This window comes from Bison bison, unplaced genomic scaffold (assembly GCF_000754665.1).
Source record: "Bison bison bison isolate TAMUID 2011002044 unplaced genomic scaffold, Bison_UMD1.0 scf7180017864461, whole genome shotgun sequence".
In the NCBI taxonomy this organism is placed as follows: Eukaryota; Metazoa; Chordata; class Mammalia; order Artiodactyla; family Bovidae; genus Bison; species Bison bison.
The window spans coordinates 15438779-15461566 of record NW_011495023.1 but is presented as its reverse complement, the minus strand read 5'-3'; the positions used below and the strand labels follow the sequence as shown (position 1 = coordinate 15461566).

Below are 22788 nucleotides of genomic sequence, written 5' to 3'. Positions count from 1 at the left end.
GGGTTGTTTAGACAGAAACAACAAGCCTTTGGGAAGGATCGTCTCCTGTCCTCCACCCCTCTTATTGTCCACCCTCTATCCACCTTCATTGCTTCTCTGCCTCCTGTTGGTGAATCTTGAAATCAACAGGCAAAGAAGTATCGTAGTTCAGAGTTCCCACCTCAGCATCACACAGCAGAGTAGAAATGGGTTAACTTGGAGCTCAGGAAAATAGAGCTTAATTACGAGCATATTTGGAGCAGAACTTGAAATAGGTTCAAATATCTATATAAATTTAGCATATGATAAAATTAGCATTTCAAACCTAGAGGGAAAAGTAAATTTGTCAATAAATAGTTCTTAGATGATTTTTTTTTGCAGTGTGGGGAAAGGATTATACACAAAAGTAACTTCGACATGGATTAAAGCTTACTGTCAGGAATTAGGCTGGGATGGTAACAAGAAGCAGATATAGATGAACATTTATTTGATTTCATAAGGGGGAGGATTTTGAAGCATGAAAGCAAACATAGAACTCAGCAAAGAAAAAGAGAAATTTAATACCTAACATTTCCTGTGGTCATGTATGGATGTGAGAGTTGGACTGTGAAGAAGGCTGAGTGCCGAAGAATTGATGCTTTTGAACTGTGGTGTTGGAGAAGACTCTTGAGAGTCCCTTGGACTGCAAGGAGATCCAACCAGTCCATTCTGAAGGAGATCAGCCCTGGGATTTCTTTGGAAGGAATGATGCTAAAGCTGAAAGTCCAGTACTTTGGCCACCTCATGCGAAGAGTTGACTCATTGGAAAAGACTCTGATGCTGGGAGGGATTGGGGGCAGGAGGAGAAGGGGACGACAGAGGATGAGATGGCTGGATGGCATCACTGACTCGTTGGACGTGAGTCTGAGTGAACTCCGGGAGTTGGTGATGGACAGGGAGGCCTGGCGTGCTGCGATTCATGGGGTCGCAAAGAGTTAGACATGACTGAGCGACTGAACTGAACTGATGTATGTTTAAAAACCTATGGCAGATGGCAAATTGTGGGGAATATTTGTAAAATATTTAAGAAAGGTGAGATTAATATCCTTGATGTACAAAGAGCTCTTCTAAACAAACCAGTGAGAAAAAGGTAACTTCCAGTAGAAAGGCAACAAGGACAGTGTGACCATATAATGGGGAAAATAAAAGGTCTATAACATAATTACACTCATGCTATTGGTAGTGTAAATTGGCATATCTTTCAAGAGGATTTTATCAGTGTGTATTAACACATTACTGACCAGGGAATTTTTGTAGAAACTAATGCCTGTGGCCAGCAATTTGTTAAGTTTCTGGTCAATAACATTCAGGTAACAAAAGATGTATTAATAAGTCTTTGGTCAATAAGTTGTTAAAAATTTTTAAATTTTAAAATAAATTTTTAAAATGCTTACCTTGATAAGATATTTCTTTGGAGGCAATTGATAAGAAAGCAAGGATGGTTGTAGATAGAGAAAAGTTAAATTGATAAGAGCTTGTGTCTAATAGCTTTGCAGTCAGAGAAAAGCAGAAGGTTCTCTTGGGATGTGACTTGAAACATTGCAGTGGGTGCTGTAGGAAATCAGCTAACTTAGTGTAAAATCAGTTAGCAGTAATATCTTACAGTTAGGGAGCATAAGCAGACCCATTTGGTTTCATGACTTTCTCCAGTAACACTAAACAGATGAGAAGTTGGAGTGGAGAAAGTTATGTAAGTGAATGCAAAGGGAAACCCGTGGGAGATCGGATTTGGGGATATGTAGACTCGTTCTAGAGCACAGCCTTGTTCATGGCTACAGTAGTGAGGAGACCGAGGAATTGTAGAACTGGTATGTTTGACTAGAACCTGAAAGGTACCCTCTCTTTCTGGGGCTGTCTGGAGTAAGATTTCCTAAGAAAATATCAGCCCTTAGAACGACTAGAATTAATTTCAGGTCCTAGCTTTGATGAAGTGTGGCTTCTGACATTGAGGGTGCTAAGTCTCGCTTGATTAAACCTTGGCTTGTGCTGTATCAGTTTATTCAATAATAATGACGTCTTTAACTTTTTTACATGTAAATCAGTCAGCTTAACCAGCTACTTGGCTGAATTGAGAAGTTGTTTCTCATTACTTTCTATTCTAGATTATGATCTTAAATTCCTGATGATTGCATCTGCCTCAGGAGTTTTCTGTGTTAATAGGGCAGAGAGCAAATAAGTTAAAAAAAAAAAAAACTTTTATGGGAGGACTTCCATGGTAGCTCAGCTGGTAAAGAATCTGCCTGCAATTCAGGAGATCTTGATTTGATTCCTGGATCAGAAAGATCCCCTGGAGAAGGGATAGGCACCCACTCTAGTATTCTTGGGCTTCTCTGTTGGCTCAGATGGTAAAAAATCTGCCTGCAGTGTGGAAAACCTGGGTTTGACTCCTGAGTCAGGAAAACCCATGCCTGGAGGAGGGCATAGCAACCCACTCCAGTATTTTTGCCTAGAGAGTTCCCATGAACAGAGGAGCCTGGAGGGCTACAGTCCATGGGATTGCAAAGAGTCGGCTACCACTGAGCGACTAGGCATAGCACACACACAGTTCCTTTCCAAGGTTGCATTAGTTTTAGGTGTACAGCAGAGTGGTTCAGTTACACAAATGCATATACCCAACCTTTTTAAAGATTTTTTTTCCCATATAGGGCATTACAGAGTATTGACTTCCCTGCGCTGCACAATAGCACCTTGTTAGTTAGTGATATAAATAGTAGTATGTATATGTCAATACCACTCTCCCAATTTATCCCTCCTACCTTATCCCCTAGTAACTTTGAGTTTGTTTTTTTTCACTTCTGTAACACTACTTGTGTTTTGTAACTAAGTTCATTAGTACTCTTTTTTTTTTAGATCCCACGTATAAGCAATATCATATTTGTCTTTCTGGGTCTAACTTGTTACTTCACTCAGTATGACAATCTCTAGGCCCATTCATGTAAATGGCATAATTTTGTTCTTTTTTATGGCTGAGTAATATTCCATTGCATATAGGTACCACATCTTTATCCATTCCTCTGTTGATGAACATTTAGGTTGCTTCCATGTCTTGTCTATTGTAAAGAGTGCTGTGATGAACATCGAGGTGGTGCATATACCTTTTGGAATTATGGTTTTCTGTGGATATATGCCGATGAGTGGGATTGCTGGGTCGTATGGTGGTTCTATTTTTAGTCTTTTAAGGAACCTCCATACTGTTCTCAGTATTGGCTGTACCAATTTACATTCCTACCAACAGGGAAGAGGGTGTCCCTTTTTTCCATGCCTTCTCCAGCATTTATTGTTTGTAGATTTTTTTTTTATGATGGGTATTCAGACTGGTTTGAAGTGACAACCTCACTGTATTTTTGATTTGTGTTTCTCTAATAATGAGTGAGCCATGTTGACCATCTTTTTGGCCACTGTATGTCTTCTTTGGAGAAATGTCTTTTTAGGTCTTCTGCTCATATTTTACTTGGATTGTTTTTTTTTTTTTAATATTGAGCTACAGGAGCTATTTGTATAGTTTGGCAATTAATCCCTTGTCAGTTGCTTCGTTTGCAAATATTGTCTCCCATTATGAGGGCTGTGTTTTTTTTATGGTTTCTTTTGGTATGCAAAAGCTTTTAAGTTTATTTAGGTCCCACTTGTTTATTTTTGTTTTTATTTTCATTTCTCTAGAAGGTGGATTGAAAAAGATATTGCTGCAATTTATGTCAAAGAGTGTTCTGCCTATGTTTTTCTCTACGAGTTTTATAGTACCTGGCCTTACATTAAGGTCTTGAATCCATTTTGAGTTTATTTTTGTGTCTGATATTAGGGAAGTGTTCTAACTTCATTCTTTTACATGTAAGTGGCTAGTTTTCCCAGCACCACTAATTGAAGGGGCTGTCTTTTCTTCATTGTATACTCTTACCTCTTTTGTTACAGATTAGGTGACCATAGGTATGTGGGTTTAGCTCCAGACTTTGTCTTGTTCCATTGATTTATATTTCAGGTTTTTGTTCCAGTATCATACTGTTTTGATGACTATAGCTTTGTAGTATAGTCTGAAGCCAGGGCCTTCCTGCTGTTTTTCTTTCTGAAGATTGCTTTGGCTATTCAGGGTCTTTTTTGTTTTTATACAGATTGTAAAATTTTTTGTTCTAGTTCTGTGAAAAATGTCATTGGTAATTTGATAGGAATTGCATTAAGTCTGGGGGTTGCTTTGGGTAGTATAGTCATTTTCACAGTATTGATTCTTCCAATCCAAGAACATGGTATATGTTTTCATTTGTTTAGGTCATCTCTGATTTTGTTCATCAGTATCTTATAGTTTCTGAGTACAGGTCTTCTGCTTCGTTAGGTAGATATATTCCTAGGTATTTTACTCTTTTTGATGTGCTGGTGAATGGGATTGTGTCCTTAATGTCTATTTCTGATCTTTCATTGTTAGTGTATAAGAATGCAAGAGATTTCTTTTGTGTGTGTGTGTGAGACGTCCACGCTGCTGTATTTATTCATTTTTGGCTGCACTGGGTCTTTGTTGCTGCACGTGGGCTCTGTGTAATTGCCGAGAGCAGGGCCACTCTCCGCTGCAGTGCACAGGCGACTCACTGTGCTGGCTTCCCTTCTCGTGGAGCACAGGCTCTAGGCGTGCGGGCTTCAGTAGTTGCAGTGTGCAGACTCGAGGAGTTGCAGCTCGCTGGCCCGAGAGCATGGAGCCTTCAGTAGTTGTGGCAGACGGGCTTGGTTGCTCTGTAGCGTGTGGAGTCTTCCCAGACCCACATGGGATCAAACCCATGTCCCCTGCATTGACAGGCGGCTTCTTATCCACTGTGCCACAAAGGAAGTCCAAGAATGCAAGAGATTTCGGTGTATTACTTTGGTATCCTGCAGCTTTACTGAATTCATTGATGAGCTCTAGTAGCTTTCTGGTGGGATCTTTAGAATTTTGTATGTATAGTATCACGTCATCTGCAGTGTCAGTCATACTTCTTTTCCAATTTGGATTCTTTGTATTTCTTTTTCCTCTCTGCTTGCAATGGCTAGGACTTCCAAAACTATGTTGAATAATAGTGGCCAGGGTGGACATCTTTGTTTTGTTCCTGATCTTAGTGGAAATGCTTTCAGTTTTTCACCATTGAGTATGATGTTTGTTGTGGGTTTGTCATATACGGTCGTTCTCATGTTGAGATATGTTCCCTCTGTGCCCACATTCTGGAGAGTTTTTCTCATAAATGAATGTTGAATTTTGTTGAAAGCTTTTTCTGTATCTATAGAGATGATCACATGGTTTTATTCTTTAATTTTTTTAATGTTATATATATCACACTGACTGATCTGTGGATATTGACAAATCCTTATTTCCCTGGGATAAATCCCACTTGATCATGGTGTATGGTCCTTTTACTGTGTTGCTGGACTTGATTTGCTAATATTTTGTTGAGGATTTTTGCATCAGTATTCATCAGTGATACTGGCCTGTAATTGTCTCTTTTCATGGTATCTTTGTCTGAAGGGGAGAAGGAAATGGCAACCCACTCCAGTGTTCTTGCCTGGAAAATCCCATGGACAGAGAAGCCTAACCAGCTACAGTCCATGGGGTTGCAATGAGTCAGACACAACTGAGCGACTTTTACACATTTTGCTTTCAGGTGGCTCAGATGATAAAGAATCCACCTGCCAATGCAGGAGACCCAGGTTCCATCCCTGGATCAAGAAGGTCCCCTGGAGAAGGGAATGGCTGCCCACTCCAGTATTCTTGCCTGGAAAGCCCCATGGGCAGAGGAGCCTGGTGGACTACAGTCCATGAGTTCGCAAAGAGTCGGACACAACTGAGTGACTAACACTTGTCTAATGGTGGCCTCACAGACTGAGCCTAGAAAGTGTTCCTTCCTCTGCAGTTTTTTGGAAGATTTTCAGAAGGAGCAATGTCAGCTCTTCTCTAAATATTCAATAGAATTCACCTATGAAGCCATCTGGTTCTGGACTTTTTTGTTTGTTGGAAGATTTCTAATTATACTTTCAATTTCATTACTTGCGATTGGTCTGTTCTTATTTTCTGCCTCTTCCTGGTTCAGTCTTGGACCCATGGCTGCTAGAGCCAGACCCGTCCCAGCTGCAGGAGCAGTTTGGATGTTTTGTAGGTGCTGAGTTTAGGAAGCTGTCCACAGAGATGTGACTTCGCAGTTTGAGCAGCTGTGAGGAGGGATTTCAGCTCTTCCTTCTTACTCACACAGCCCCTGAGGTTCAGCTGTGGTTTCAGCCCATCTTCTGGGGAAATGTCTTAGGGGAGCTATTCGCGCCCTCCTGGGATGCCGTGGGCAGATCCTAGCACTGATTGGTTTCCCAGTGTGTATGTCGGGGGGGGTGGTATTTGCGTCCTCATAGAACAGCGGGGTGGGTTCTGGCACCCACTGATGGGTTTCCTAGTTGCAGAAGCTCACTGTGCCACCCCCCACCCCCCAGGACAGCATAGAAATATCCTGGAGCCCTCTGGTGGAATTCCTAGCGTGCTGGCGCTGTCTGTGCCCTTCCACAAATATGTTTATAATTTTCTTTACAGGAGAACCTCCATTCTTACCAGAATCGTTTGACCGAATTCTTCTCGATGCTCCCTGCAGTGGAATGGGACAGAGGCCAAACATGGCATGTACTTGGACTTTGAAAGAAGTGATGTCCTACCAACCATTACAGCGAAAACTCTTCACTGTGGTATGTGATGCTACTTTGTTGTGGAAGAAAGGTGACCTAGTTCGATATTTTAAAGACTGAGAGCAGTTTTCATAGCGGCATTATTCACAGTAATTAAAAATGTGGGAAAAACCCATATGTCCATCAGTAGATGAATGGATAAGTAAAATGTGTTTGTACAAACAATGACATTTTAGCCAGCCTTGGAAAGGAATGAAATTCTGATGCGTGCTACAACATGGATGAATTTTGAACATATTATGCTGAATTATATAAGCCAGACACAAAAGGACCAAATGGTGTGTGTGATTCATTTATATAGTGTCTAGAAAAGGCAAATTCATAGAGACAGAAAGTAGAATATAGGTTACCGGAGGCTGAAGGAGCAGGAGGACGAATCGGGAGTTAATGTTTCATGGTTCAGAGTTTCAGTTTGGAAGAGTTCAGGCGATGGATAACGGTGATGGTTGTACAACAGTGTGAATATATTAATACTTAATGCCATTGAATTTTACACTTTAAAATGGCTAAAGTGGTAAGTTTTATACATACCACACACAGAGAGCACCAGAGACCTAGTCTTCCTTTACATTGACTCATTCTGTCATCGCAGGCAGTAGTTGAATTTCTTCTCTGAGACATTGAGTGAATTTGAAACATTCTGCTTTACCTTAAAAATAGAGGGTTGTTAACATAGAGTTACTAACTGATGTAAAACATTTGGATATAAAGTAAAATACTTTTGAGTCTTCCCTGGTGTCCAGTGGTTAAGACTGAGCTTGCCCTGCAGGGGGGCACAGGTTCAGTCTCTGAATGGGGAATTACGATTCCTTATGTCGTGTGGCATGGCAAAAATAATTAGATAAATAAATAGCTTTTTAATAGACTTCCTAATCATCTTCGTGAATTAAAGGTGGGAAATCCAACAGAGGTGAACTCGTTCATGAAACTGGGATGTGACAGCATCCAGTGTAGGATGTAGAAGGACCAGGCAGACTTAGCAAGTTAGACTGGTCTCCGGGATGTCTCACAGGAGGCCCTGATAAGACGTGTGAGAGTTTCTCTCAGCCTTGTAAACATGATTTCATGGATTCCCCAGGAAGCAGACAGCATTGGATCGAAGTCGGTCCCGCCATTTCCTCTCAGCTCTCTAATTATAAACACACAGGCTATAACAACAGCGGATATGCTCCGATGACTCCCTCTCTGGAGTTGTCTTTGAGTGCCTTTCTCTTCAGCACTCCTGGTGTCTCCTTTCCTACCCAAAAGTGGCACTGGGAGTGGATTGTTGCAGTGGATTCTTTCTCTTCTATATGGTCTTGAGAGAACGCATCCTGGAAGTTGAAACAGCAAGCAGAGAAAAAGAAGCTTTGCTTATAGCTACAACCCACTTTGACATTTGGGTAAAATTTTGTTGCTCCTGTTGTTTAGTCGCTAAGTCATGTATGACTCTTTGCAACCCCATGGACTGTAGCCTGCCAGACTCCTCTGTCCATGGGATTTCCCAGGCAAGAATACTGGAGTGGGTAGCCGTTTCCTTCCCCAGGGGATCTTCTTGGCCCAGGGATCAGACCCGTGTCTCCTGCATTGGCAAGCAGATTCTTGACTGCTGAGCCACCAGGGAAGGCCAAGGATAAAAAATTAGGACCCTGTTTTAAGAGACTTGGCTTTTTGTTTGTTTCAGCTCCTTTAGGCATTTTAAGAGGCCACTGGGAGGAGATGTGTTGGTCTTAGTGACAAGGAGCCCCTGACCATGTGCAAGAGAGAGTAAAATCCAGCACATGAGCCTTTGGGTGAGGGTGGGAGTTGAGACTGGATACGGTGTCTCTGCATTAGTTACTCTGGATACCTGGGTTTTATGACTGAGAAATGGGGAGGGTGCCTCCACCTGATGGGGTTGCCTCACTGGAGACCGGAACCATTCCTCTGGCAGTGATAAGATTTGTTGAGAAAAGCCATGTAATATGCTCAAATAGCAGCTAGCAAAGTTTAAATTTTGATTGGTCTACTATGGTTAAGAGATACTAGTATATGCTTTTTTTTTTTAAGATTTTCATTAACATTTTTTAAAATTTTCATTAACATTTTTTAAAAATTTAGGGATTTGAAAAAAGCTTTAATTATTTGGGGAAGGTTCATTTTCATATTACACTTTATTTCTTGAACAAATACATACTGGGCAGCTCCTGTGTGCTAGTGCTGGGTGCTGATGATATGATAGTTAACCCTTGCCCTTTTACATGAGGTTTCTTTTATTTTTTTCCAACTAAAGTAATTTATTTGTTCTTTTGGTACATAGATGACATAATTATAGACAAGTTTTGATACATAAGAAAATCCTTCTGTCCACCTCTGTTTGCTAAATGTAATTTTTACAATTTTTAACACAATACAGTTTCCTTGAACTGAAGCAATCGCAAGAACACATTGGTACTGGTCTATTAGAGCTTACATGGGGTCTCTCTTCTAACTGGTACTGTGCTTTGCAAGTCGCTTCAGTTGTGTCCGACTCTTTGCAACACCATGCAGTAGAGCCTGCCAGGCTTCTCTGTCCATGGGATTCTCCAGGCAAGAATACTGGAGTGCGTTGCCGTGCCCTCCTCCAGGGGATCTTCCTGACCCAGGGATTGAATCTGCATCTCTTACATCTCCTGCATTGGCAGGCGGGTTCTTTACCGATAGTGCTACCTGCATTTCTAACTGGGGAGGAATATAAACAGAGAGATGAGTAAGTGATTTTGTGTATCCAAGGTGTGACCCTATGGAGCAAACTGAAGAGAGGAGCTGGTGGGGGGGGCACCCAAAGTGGAAGCAGAGAGACATGGATGATGCGCAGGGAGCAAGCCCTGCAGGGAAGGAACAGGCTCTCTGGGCTGCTGCTGTCAGGGGTGCCGCACCAGCCAGAACCGCAGAGGCTGGTGGGGCTCAGGCAGGACAAGCCAGGCACACAGAGGGGAAGGCTGCAAGGGGCTGCTGTACATACGTCGGGAGGGCCACTCTGAGGCCATGAGCTTTGACTCCAAGTGATGACAAGGAATACTGGAAGGGTTTTTTGTTCTCTTGGCCGTCCCTTGAGGCATGCATGGTTTTAGTTCCTGACCAGGGATTGAACCCGGGCCCCAGCTGTGAAAGTGCAGAGTCCTTGGCCACCAGGGAACTCCCCAGGGAAGGGTTTTGAGCTGCGAAGAGGCAGTTTTAAAAGCACCACTTGGGTTGCTGTGTTGAAAATAGATGGGAGGAGGGCAGGGAACAAAGCAGGTGGGAAACAGTTGGAATAATCCAGGTAAAAAAAAATCATGAAACTAGGAGCAGAATGGCAGCAGTGGCAGTCGTGAGACTCCTGGGTCTGTTCTGAAGCTAGAGGCAAGAGGATTTACTGGACGGACAGGAACGTGAGGGAAAGAGGCGCAAAAGATGATCCAGGGTTGGGGCCTGTACCCCAGGAAGGACGGGGGGATCCTTCTCCGGGAGGCTTCAGAGGAAGGTAGGCGTTCAGTGTGGGATGGGAAAAATATTGAGAAAGCAGTTGAATATATGGGAACAGAAATCAAAAAGGAGTCTCACCTTAAAATGGTGAATTTTCAGCATAAAAATGGTACCTAAACCCATGAACAGAGAAGGCAGTGGCACCCCACTCCAGTACTCTTGCCTGGAAAATCCCATGGATGGAGGAGCCTGGAAGGCTGCAGTCCAAGGGGTCGCTGAGGGTCGGACACGACTGAGCGACTTCACTTTCATGCATTGGAGAAGAAAATGGCAACCCACTCCAGTGTTCTTGCCTGGAGAATCCCAGGGACGGGGGAGCCTGGTGGGCTGCTGTCTCTGGGGTCGCACAGAGTCGGACACAACTGAAGTGACTTAGCAGTAGCAGCAAACCCATGAAACTGAATGATCATATTTGGGAAAAGTCTTGGTCCAGATGGGCTGAAACAGCTCTGAACTAATGAAATGCATCTGGTCTGGAACATTGTTTTTTTTCAATAATCATATTTTTCTTTGGATACTTTTTATTTTGCATTGGGGTATAGCCAGTTAACAATGTTGTGATGGTTTCAGGTGCGTAGCAGAGTGACTCAGCCATGCATACACCTGCATCCATTCTCTCCTAGACTCCCCTCCCATCCTGGCTGCCATATAACATTGAGCAGAGTTCCCTGTGCTGTACAGTAGGTCGTTGTTGATTATTTACATATATAGTTGTTTAGTTGCTCAGTCATATCCAACTCTTTATCGACCCCACGGACTGTATCCCTGCCAGGCTCCTCTGTCTATGGGATTTCTCAGGTGAGAATACTGGGGCCGGTTGCCATTTCCTTCTCCAGGGGATCTTCCTGACCCAGGGATCTAATCCTTGCCTTCTGCCTTGGCAGGTGGATTCTTTACCACTGTGCTACCTGGGAAACCCATCTTACGTATAGTAGTGTGTGTATATTAATCCTAGTCATTCAGTCAGTTCAGTCGCTCAGTTGTGTCTTATGCTTTGTGACCCCATGGACTGCAGCACGTCAGGCTTCCTTGTCCTTCACAAACTCCCGGAGCTCGCTCAAACTCATGTCCATGGAGTCGGTGATGCCATCCAACCGTCTCATCCTCTGTCGTCCTCTTCTCCTCCTACCTTCAATCGTTCCCAGCATCAGGGTCTTTTCCAAGGTGTTAATCCAAACTCCTAATTTATCCCTCCCTTCCACCTTTCCCTGGTGGTTCAGAGGTTAAAGCGTCCGCCTGCAATGCAGGAGACCTAAGTTCGATCCCTGGGTTGGGAAGATCTCCTGGAGAAGGAAATGGCAACCCACTCCAGTATTCTTGCCTGGAGAATCCCGTGGACGGAGGAGCCTGGTGGGCTACAGTCCACGGGGTCACAAAGACTTGGACATGACTGAGCGACTTCACTTCACTTCACTTTCCACCTTTCCCCTTTGGTAACTGTTTGTTTGTGAAATCTGACCTGTGTATATGTGCCACACCTCTATCCATTGCTCTGTTGATGTTGCCTCTGTGCCTTGGCGATTGTAAGTAGCGCTGCTATGAACACGGGAGTGCATGTGTCCTTTTTTATTTTGTGTTGGAGTACAGTCGATTTACAATGTTGTGTTTCACGTGTACAGAAAAGTGAATCAGTTATACATATATCTACTATTTTTCATATTCTTTTCCCATGTAAGTTATTGCAGAATATTGATAGGGTTCCTGTGCTATATGGTAGTCCCTGGCTGATTATGTATTATATATAGTAATATGTGTATGTTAATTCCACCTCCTGGTATATCCCTCCCTGCTGCCTTTCCCCTTTGTAATAGATTTGCTTTTGAAGTCTGTGAGTCTGTTTCTGTTTTTACGTAAATTCCTGTGTATCATTTTTTTGGATTCCACACTAACTGATGTCATACGATATCTGTCTTTCTCTGTTGGGCTTATTCCATTTAGTATTGTGGGTAAGCTCCGTATGGCTTCAGGCGTCCTGTCTGCTGATGGGTGGTGAGTCTGTGTGTTCCTGTCTTGCTGGTGGTTTGGTTGGAGATGTTCCAACACTGTAGGCTGTTGGGCAGGGCCAGGTCTTGGTGCTAAAAGACCTCCTGGAGAGCTTACACCAATCGGTATTCCCTGGCGTCTCTGCCACCAGTGACCTGCTCCCATAGGGAGCCATAGCAACCCCCGCCTCCCCAGGAGACCCTCCACAACCCTCAGGTGGGTCCGGCCGAGGCTTCTGTGGAGGCACTGCTTTGCGCTGGGTCCCAGTGCACCTGAAATCTGCGTGTGTCCGCCCGGACTGAAGTCTCTGTTTTCCCCCATCCCGTGCAGATCCTGCATTCAAGCCTTGCTGGCTTTCAAAGCAGATATCCTGGGGGCTGCTCCTCTTGATGCCAGACCCTCAGGCTGGGGAGTCTGACATGATGCTCAAAACTTTCACCCTGTGGGAAACCTCTGCTATATAATTATTTTCTAGTTGGTGGATCCCCCACCAGTGGGTATGGGATTTATGTTGCAAAAGCGCCCCTCCTGCCGTCTCGCTGTGGCCTCCTCCTTGTCTTTGGAAGCAGACTCTCTTTACTGGTAGGTTCCAGTCCTTTCACGTTGGCAGTGGTTCGGCAGTTTGTTGTGGTTTTGGTGTTTTTGTGAGAAGAGAGGTTGGGTCCGTCTACTCCTCTGTGTTGTCTGGAATCGAGGGGGTGGATGCTTGCTGCCTGTTTGCTCAGTACATGCTGGCCCTCGTTCCCTCGTTACGGGGGTGCAGGTGTGGTGGCCGTTGCTTGTTCCCGGGATAGCAGGGGAGTGACAGTGCCTGCTTGCAGGTCTTTCGGCCGTGGCAGTGGCCTGGGCCTGCCTGTGAAGCCCACAGTGGTGTTGGTGGCACACGCCCACTCCCAGAGCCTGTGTGACCATTGTCCTGTTGCCTGGGAACAGGCATGGGGTAGGCAGCTCTTATGGTTTCTCTGCCTCTCTCCTTGGGTGCACCCCCCTGACGACGGTGCCTTGCTTCTCTGTCAGGCCCTGGCTGCTGCTGCGCGAAGCCTCACTTGCCATAATGCCACCTCTGCAAGCTGTCCCCATGCAGCCAACCCTGGGCCTCTCCCTGGGACTGTCTCCAAAGCCCGAGCTTCTGCACCCAGTCTCCACCTGAACTGACAGATGGACATCTCAGACTGAGGAGCACGGGCTGGAGGTACCAGCCTTCTGAGCGGCCCCCTCCTGTGGGTGCTGCAGACTGGATGGGTTCTTCCACCGCCAGTGAGGGGACTTGCCAGGGCGCAGGAATCTCTCCTCCTCCATTCACAGCTCTCTCCCTAGGGTGCAGGGCCCGTCCTGATTCCATTCGCTTGCCTTTTCCTTTTGCCCGGTTATGTGGAGGTTTTCTTGTCCCTTCAGAAGGCTGAGGTCCTCTGCCAGCATTCAGTAGATGTCCTGTGCAAATTATTCCACCTCCAGATGTTATTTTGCATATGCATTTCAAATGTGTGCTTGCTCTCCTGATGCCTGTGGTCTGACCGCTCTTGTCTTCAGGCGGTGGAGCTGCTGAAGCCCGGGGGCGTGCTGGTGTACAGCACGTGCACTGTTACCCTGGCAGAAAATGAGGAACAGGTTGCCTGGGCCCTCGAGGCGTTTCCCGGCCTTCAGCTTCAGCACCAGGTGAGGACCGTGGCAGCTCTCTCCAGGTGATCCAGTAGGTCACGGGAACGTAAGTGTAGTGATGAACCCAGAGTTACGTGAAGGGATACGTCATGCAAAACTCTTGAAACAAATCTTGTGGCGCTCAGGGCGGTTTTTCCAATGAAAGCCGTTCCAGATGGTCCTGGAACATCTGGAGTTTTCACATCCTGATCCAGGATTTCCAGGCCTTTACTCTTACTGACCAGAGATGTGTTAATACGTATTTTGTTATCCAAATGTTATTGACTGGAGACGTATCAGTATTCACTTACATAACGACTTGCCAGCCACAGGTGTTAATTTCTGCAAAAGTCCCCCAGTCAGTAATGTGTGTAAATGACCATAGAACTCAGGTGGATTTTTGATACATGTTTGACTTGTCGCTCTTGTTCATGTTATTTGGAATTTTGTTTCTAAAACCCTTTTCCCCTCTCTCAGTCCTGTATTTTTCTGGTTTGGGGAAATGGTGAGCATTTTTTCTCATGACATATCAAAGCCCAAACAGGCTTTGATAACCGGGATTCAAAAGAGTAGCCAAGCGGGGGAAGATAGCGCAGGTTAATCTCTTCCTTTGGTTTCTTAGATACAATATAGAACATTTTAAAAACTCCCTTGCACTTTCTTTTACTTAGCACTGCCTTTTAGTTCAGGTTTTTATTAAAATATATTTATGACTAGATTTTTCTGCCCATGATGTTTGAGACTAGGTTTAAATCTGTAGTAATGCTCACATTAATTCAGATACATTGGACGTTTAACTTCAGACTTTCCAGGACAGAATTCTAGTAAGTAATTGGATACGTAACTAGAAAGCAATCTGGAGATGCTTTCTAGACTCAGAAATTAAGATAATTACATTGTAGATGAAAAGAAGACTTGAGAATTCACTCCAATTTTGTGTGTGTGTGAGTGAGTGCATGTATATTCAATGTATACTACCAGAGATGGAACCCCACCATGCGTTAGTAGACAGTAGGTTTTCTGATAGACGCCTAAGAAAATGTATCTTCAGTAACATAAACATTTATCTGTGAAACGGTGCCTTAAGTTAGGCTTGTGTAATTTTTGGAGTAGCAGTTTGCACAGACCACTCAGTTCCTTATGATTCTTTATTCTTCTAATCAGCACAGCCTTCGTTTTCTCATCTCTTTAGATATTCTAGTACATTTAAAAAACAACAAAAAAGAAATTTTTATCATCCCATTGGTATGGACCAGAGAGAGGCCTCCTGTCAGGTGCCTCCTGTCAGCTTTGGGAGGGTCTGACAAATAAAGCTGAATTTTCATCTCGTGATGTGCCCATGAGTATGTCAGGCCCACAGACATACTGAGTGCCCACTGTGTGTCAGGCATGATATCACCTTATTTAAGCCTCAGAACTGAGTATTTTATCTGTTTGGTAGATGAGGAAACAGGTAAGTTATTGTTCTAAAGTCACACGGCTAAGATGTGCAGAGCTGCACCTGCAATCCATGTGTTGCTGACTGGTGCTCAGGCCTTCTGCATGTTGTGGTCCTTGATAAGCGTAAAGCCCATCCTAGGAGTTCAGTCATCAAGGGACTGCTCTTACCATTATCCTACTTTATTATACAGAAAAGCAGCATGTCCATTTCTCTCTCTCTCTCTCACACACACATACACACACACACAAAGGTATTTACTTATTTTTCTGTTTCTGGAATTGGTGGTAATTACAACTCAGTTTGTTTTTTAACATAAATGGTGCACAGGCACTCTTACTAACACGAGGATGTTCATCTGTGTTTATTCTTCTCCCGAGCAGGACCCACAGCTGGGAGGAGAAGGGATGCTGGGAGCTGGCCTGTCACCTGAACAGTTGAAACGGCTGCAGCGATTCGATCCCTCTGCAATGCGGTCACTGGACCGTGACATTGGTTCTCTGAGAGACGCCAGCATAGAAGACCTGGTTTGGCTGGCAAATAAGGATTGTATAGGTTTTTTCATAGCAAAATTTGTAAAATGCAAAAGCACACAGTAGGAGGATCTTTAGAAATGAAGATTCCAAACATGTGCCTGGTGGTTATTATTATTTTTTTTTTAAACCAAACTCTCATCAAACCATGTGATTGATGTCGTGGTTGCTGGAGAAACAGAAAAGGCTGCCAGCTGTTCCACCAGTAATCAAGAGACTCTGCTTCACAGAGAAAGAAACTGGAGGGTTGGGGTGGGAGTGGGGTGTGTGTTGAGATTATACTTTGCGTTTTTAAGAAAATTTTTCCTTTATGGATTTAGCAGAGTATAAAGAAAAGGAGGTGCCTGTCGATGTCTGGAACATATTTTCATTTGGGGTCTTTGTTTTAATTTGTAAAGAATGCAAGTCATTTTTAATGTTAAAATGAGTGGATTTAACAAAAGGAGTAAAATTAGCAGTATTTAATTTGGTTATAAAACATGTTTTCTGTTACTGAGTTCCTAAGTATGAGTTCCTTCAGAATTCAGGGTGTGTAGTCCGTAACTTATTATCATGTACCAGGAACCGAGCTGAGGGTTTCACTTGACTTCTTCTGTTACTGTTTGGTATATCAGCCCCTCTTTCAGATGAGTTCTGGATCACTCCCAAGTGACAGTCACCCTTCACTGTGTTTTCTTTTTCCTTCATGTTTTAAACTAAAAACTAAAATGAATTTTAACTCTGTAGATTAAAAATGAGACTATTATAGAATTTGGGTACCTTTCATCATCTAATGGAAGATACAGATTATTAGAGGTATGATTGGTGAGAAAGAGAAGACCGTCTTGTGAGAGCTGGGAAGTGGCCAGGCCTTGGTGTTTTCCTGCCAACTCCATAGAACACCAACCCCAGACCATGCAGCTGTGACTAGGATAGATCAAGATAAAACAAGACTACTTCACCATCAAATCTGAAATCACCCAAACCACAGAGGTGACCAGACATCCCCCGCAGTGGCCAGTGTATGTGGACTGCCTGTCAAATGACTGTAACTGTGGGCTTGCTTCATCCCACATGCTTTTTAGATGCGATCTATTAAAATACCCACCATGGGTTAAAAGGTGTCTCATGTCATGTTAAATGGATCTGTTTTGTTAATTTGAATCACCTCAAAATTCCTGAGCCTCTGGGCATTTAAAGTGGATACCTAATAGTTTTTTCCCCCTCCCCGCCCTTCACAGGTCTCCACTGGGCTTCATTGGTGGCTCAGCGGTAAAGAATCTGCCTGCCAATGCAGGAAATGCAGGTTTGATCCCTGGGTTGGGAAGATCTCCTCGAGAAGAAAATCGGCAACCCACTTAAGTATTCTTGACTGGGAGATTCCATGGATAGAGGAGCCTGGAGGGCTACAGTCCATGGGGTTGCAAAAGAGCTGGACGTGACTTAGGAACTAAACAACAGCAACAAAGGGTCTACGTTAGGAATTTCTCGAAACTTCTTGTGTAGAGAAGAGTGCAAGGTCTTGGATCAGGTGAGATCTTCAGAGGCCTCTGCTCTGAGCGAGCATTTCTTCACACTCTTCTCTGCAGCTGGGCCGTCTCTGCACCCCTTGGACCTCTGACTCCTCCTGTCACAGCACTTGACACATCACCCTAGGGAACAAGGCATGTCCTTGACACCTGCCCCCAGGAAGGCAGGAACCTTGTCCTTTCTGTACAGCTTCAGAGCAGATCACTGTTACTCCCTTACTGAAGGAGGGAAAACCCACACCAAGTGCCCTAAAACTCACTATGTCACTGACTTCTTTCCATTCCTCATTCTGCCCCACACCCAGCAGGTGTCATCTGTCTAAAGGGAAACACTGTTGACCTGTGTACTTGTTTCCAGGGCTCAGCGTACCCCTGGAACTTTCAGTGTGATTTTAAAACACAGAAAGGCCATCCCTTCTCGTGCTCTCTGCAGAACCTTAGGTGCTAGGCTGGGATGGAAATGGTCGGGAAGGAGCCTCGCAGCAAACATGAGAAGTTTTGATTAATACCAGCAAACACCAAAATATAAACAGTACAGGCAAAACAGAAGAAAAAATTTGCATGTTGAAAACAGTAATGGCAGATAAGAAATAGGATTAACATTTGTTTCTTTAACAGACATTTTCCAGTGGTTTCTTAAAAAAAAAAAAAAAAAACGGAACACAAAACACATTCAATCCTAAGGAACGCAGACATTTAAGATAGATGGAAGAAAGGGAAGTGCAGAGGAGAACGAATACATTTTTTTTTAACATATTTAATGTTGTCATAGTTATTTCTGAAACAGAAGCATTTTAATTCCACAGTGAGTACATTTTACTTCAAAACCGTGTATCACATTTTAAGTAGTAAAGTACAAATACTTAAAAATGTAACTTAACCACAATTCAACCACTGACCCAGAGACATCTAATTACCTGTGTCTCCACCAGAGTGACTCTTGACCTGTTAACAAGATTGGACCAGCAGCATCATGTCATTGAGCCAAGGGCGAGGATTAAAATGAAGATCTGATGATGGATCAGTTTAAAAGGGAAAAAGTAAAATTCAACATCGGAGGCAAGAATTGCTGAACATGTAAGGATGAAGGTGAGAGGAAGCTGACGTTGCTGTGCTCAGACCCCCGGAGACCTTTGACCTGCTGGAAGCTGGCACTTGGCAGTCGTCGTAGGGAGGGGACTGCAGCCCATGACCTCCCCGGCCCTGGAAGATGAGCCACGTGAGGGAAGTGCAGGTAAGTGTTTAACATACTTTCACCTGTAAGAATCACTCCTGAAATGGCAATTAATACTACTAATAGTAAACAGTGCAGAAGCCAGCTCTTTATTGTTTGAATGACTTTAAACCAGGCTTGTTGAACAGTTTGGTGTAGCTGACAGTGAAGGTTTGACATGAATGCAGAGCAGACCATGTTCAAATGTGGCATTGTCCCGAAGTACAGGATAACTAAGACGGCCTACATTTAGCAGCACCTTTTTGTAACAGTAACTTAAATGAGCAGTAGAGAGAGAGCAGAGGGAAAACCGAAATGGGTTTGACAAGGGAAAAAAAACCCACAGAACTATTCAGAACATTTCCAGCATTTTCTAGGTTAACTACAAAAATCATGATTCTACAACTGAGTTGGTTAAGCTGAAACCTTTGCTGTGTGAAAAGACTTAGAATTTTACATTCTACGAGTCAGTAAATATCCCATTGTCCTTGGGATTGGTTCTTCATTTACATATTTCGCACACACCGTTTACACATACACCCACTAAAAAGTCTTCACAGATAGATGTGCTTATGTCAGATCCTACAATAGAGGTTTCTGAGGAACACTCTGATTTGGACTAATGTGTTTCACAGTAAAGTGAGAAACGAAAGGTCCAGGTACAAAATTTTTAAAAAGGGAATCCGTTAATGTAGTTCTTTGAAAGGGATTAATGGTAGCAGCAAAAAAGATACATACCAGTTATACCTCAAGAATTTAGATATTCCAAAATCATGAACTGGGATGTAACTTTGTATAGGAAAGGTTGGGGGCCGGTGATTAGTGGACATCTTACCGTGATGGAAAGTTGACTGAAAGTATTTTATAAAAGTAACTTTAATTGGAACATGGTTTCCCAATGATGTGACTAATTTACACTGAAAATTTATATATTATGACTAGTGTTTTTATATTCAATAAAGGTATGAGTACAGAGCTAATTAACAGATTGAGGGAAATGGTTCCTCTATTATCTGATAAAACACTATATGTATAATTCATTTTTATAACTCTTGAGTTTTCTTTGGGGGAGGAAAATAATGAATTAAACATGAGACAGTTTTACTTGTAAAGGTCCAAGGATATTTGGCAAGAACCTGGAATAACCAAAGAAGCGAAATAAAAATAGCCATATTTAACAAAATAAGAATTTTTAATGTCCAGGTCTGAAGGTAGGCAATCATAGGAGTTTTCCAGGAACAGACTTCAAGTGCCAGGTCCGTGCACACCTAATACTGTCTTACCTGTCCAGGCATTACTGGACAGATGGACACGTGAGAGAGGCAGAGCAGGTTTCAGCCTCAGCGTGACAGCCACCTCGCAGGCTGCCGACAATGTGTCCCTGACACCAGGCTCAGCATCTTCTGGCTTCTCCTTCAGGGCAGGTGTCCCACGCAGGAAAACCTCAACATCTTTGTTCACTTCAAGTCACCTCATTTTGCCCTGATTTCTTCTGAAGAGCAGAAACTTTGGTTTTAAGAAGCACTTCTAGGTTTTGACAGACAGTGAAAGTGTCGGAGTGGGTGGGGGAGATGGGGATGGAAAGGGAGGCGATGGATTGAGGAGATAAGAGGGGAACAGCCAGTGGGGCGGGAGGAATCAGGGTCTCTGATTTTCCCCTGAAATTATTCTACAAGCTGTGTAAACGTTTCTCCCTACGACAGACACTCGAACACACGAGAGATCAGACATTTCCAGTGGAACACTCACAGTTAAAAGCGGCCCGTATTTTTCCTCTCCAGGGGCACGACCAAGGAGCCAGCAGGTGGGAGCTCTCTGAGCGAGTCTCCTTTGGCAGCGAGCTCCCCGCTACGCCCTGGCGGCTCCCGCAGCAGCATAGTGAACGGCGGAGCCAGGTGGGTGTGCGCCGGTGGCCCAGGCTGGATGCTTCTTGCGTCTTCCACACTCACACCCTCCACTTGCTCGCACATGCTCACCCCCAGACCCACACGCACACGGGTTCCAGCTCCTAGACTCCAGTGCTGTGACCTCAGACACAAGCTACGCAGGACGTGGTCGTCACAATCAGTGTGAACTGCACGGAGTAGAACAACCCTTGGAGTTTGGTTATATATTTCCCATAATTTATGGTCAGAAATGATAAACTTACAAGGATGGTGAAACATTCAGAAATCAAGCCTTTTCAAGTCAAGCACCACACGTATTTACAGTATGTACAGACTAGTGAACGGGGATGGGCGTCGAGTCGATGCTATTACAAATTTCCTGAAGGTGGGCTTTTCTAGTCCCTGTAATTCATAAAGCAGGTCTGCTGACTTGGCATTAAGACTCTAAAATAGTGTGATCAAACTGATATATATATATTATATATAATATATATAATTATCGTAAGAAGGTGTTTGCAGAAATAACATTTACAAACTGTCTATACAGTACACAATACTAGTACATAGAAAATAGATTCTGACTTTATGATCCCCTTTGTGTAAGGCAAGACTGAATCTGTCCCCAAATTTAGTCAGCCGGAGGTACAAGCAAGAAACAGTGGTCCATGGATGAATATGCAAATCAAGTGCCTACATATTAAAAATTCGGCAAGAATCAGGAAACTCCACTTTTTATCTGGGCCAGTTCTAGCCCACTGGATATATCAACCACATTTTCGAAAACATCAGCTATGCTTCTTAAAATACCAACGCCACTCAGACGGCAACAGATTTGTTCGAGTGGCAGCTACCCCAGACGGGGTTCAAGGTTCCGTAGACAGCCAGAGGCCTGCAGCCTTTCCAGGCCAATTGATAGAGCACTTACAAAAGAAAAAAAAAAAGTGTATTAATACTCTATTTCATGCTGTTGCTATCCAAGCAACAGCAGTACAAAATATACAAGACAAATCACATGATTGCGGTGTAGACCCCCTTCCCCCCAAGATCGATGTGGGTGGGTGGTGGGTATACAAGACTTAAAAAAACAACAACAACACAAAAGGGCAGGAAAGTCATTGGCGGATGTAAACATCCCTGTTCCAGTCCGCGGCCTCGTTGCGTCTCCGGGACAGCCCTTCCCCGTCCTTGTCACAGTAGCGATCCTTGGATTTGTGGCGGCTCCGCTGTTTGTTGGACTCGTTGTGGTCCTGCTCTCGGTCCGGGTCCCTGGAGCGGTGCCGAGTCTCCCTGTGTCTGTGCTCACCGCCCCCGTGGGGCTCCTCTCGGTGGTTGTGGTCACGGTGCGGGGCGTAGTGGTCCGCGTGTTCGTGCGAGTACTCTTCCTTGGGCTCCGCGTAGGCGGAGTCGCGACTCTCCTGCGTCTCCGAGTCCAGGGTCTCTTGCCTGGAGAGGCCTCGGCTGGTGCCACTGCGATGGTTGTGGTGCTGGGTGGAGGAACGATGCTGGGCTTTCTTGACCGGTTCCGGGCAGTGTTCTTCTTCAGCTTGGGAAGCAGAGCGGCCCGGAGCCCCGCGATCCGTCCTCTGATCCCCTTGAGAACCCTGGAGACGGAGGAGCAAATACAGGAGAACCCCCGTCACAAAGGCAAGTCCTTTTAAGCCCAGTCCCTTTGCGCTGTCCTTGGCGCTTACAAATTAACATCAAATCCAATATAATATAAATGCTACTGGATGTTACCAAAAGAATTAAGCAAGCAAGCTGGGTTAGATTTCATTTCAGCCTTTTAGAGACTTTTTTTTTTTTCTTTTAGATGAAGGAAGGAGGGATTTCTTTTATACGTTCTCTTGTGGTTCAAATACAGATACAAATTCCTGAGATCTGTCTACACCTGGGTGAACACTGAGCCACACCTCTGCTCAGATACAGATAGGAAGATAAATTCTGGGAATGTGGGCTTTAAGGAAAAAAAAAAAGATAAACAGTCAGATACTTAAATGGCACTTAATGAGACCAGCCCTAGCATAAGATAGTCACGTGTATCAAATTATTAATACAACCCTCCATGCTGCTCTATGAAGGGTCACGAGATGCAACCCTTGGGAGAGCCCCATGAGGTTGGTGCCATTAGATGCCTGGGGCACAGGGCCCGGGAGGGATTTGAACCCAGGCGGTCTTGAGTCCAGAGTCTGTGCTGCCGGCCTGTGGAAAGTTTCTCCTCTCTTCCTGTCTTAATAGAGTTAGTGGTCTGTGGTAACCTAAGAGCGGGGGATGATGGGAGGGCAGTCCAAGAGGAAGGGGATAGAGCTGATAGACATATAGCTGTTCTACTTCCTTGTAGGAAGAAACCCATACAACCTTGAAAAGCAACTCTACACCAATTAAAAAAAGAATATGGGGAGAGGGATCTACATTCACAGGATGCTGTTTACATTGC

The 22788-nt window shown here is 44.1% G+C and overlaps 2 protein-coding genes across 6 annotated transcripts in view; one reads left to right on the top strand and one right to left on the bottom strand.

The window, feature by feature from the left end:
* Positions 1-17048, top strand: part of NSUN6 (NOP2/Sun domain family, member 6) — a 79617-nt gene extending 62569 nt beyond the window's left edge. The window contains exons 8-10 of the mRNA XM_010860072.1: positions 6542-6690; positions 13669-13794; positions 15598-17048. Of these exons, the coding sequence (XP_010858374.1) occupies positions 6542-6690; positions 13669-13794; positions 15598-15813 (491 nt within the window). The 3' untranslated portion in view covers positions 15814-17048. The remainder of the gene's footprint in view (positions 1-6541; positions 6691-13668; positions 13795-15597) is intronic.
* Positions 17049-18555: 1507 nt separating this feature from the next.
* The window catches only part of CACNB2 (calcium channel, voltage-dependent, beta 2 subunit), a 432395-nt gene continuing 428162 nt past the window's right edge, over positions 18556-22788 (bottom strand). For all 5 annotated transcript variants that reach the window (XM_010859991.1, XM_010859994.1, XM_010859992.1 and 2 more), the window contains one exon: positions 18556-21955. In XM_010859991.1, the coding sequence (XP_010858293.1) occupies positions 21467-21955 (489 nt within the window). In that variant the 3' untranslated portion in view covers positions 18556-21466. The remainder of the gene's footprint in view (positions 21956-22788) is intronic.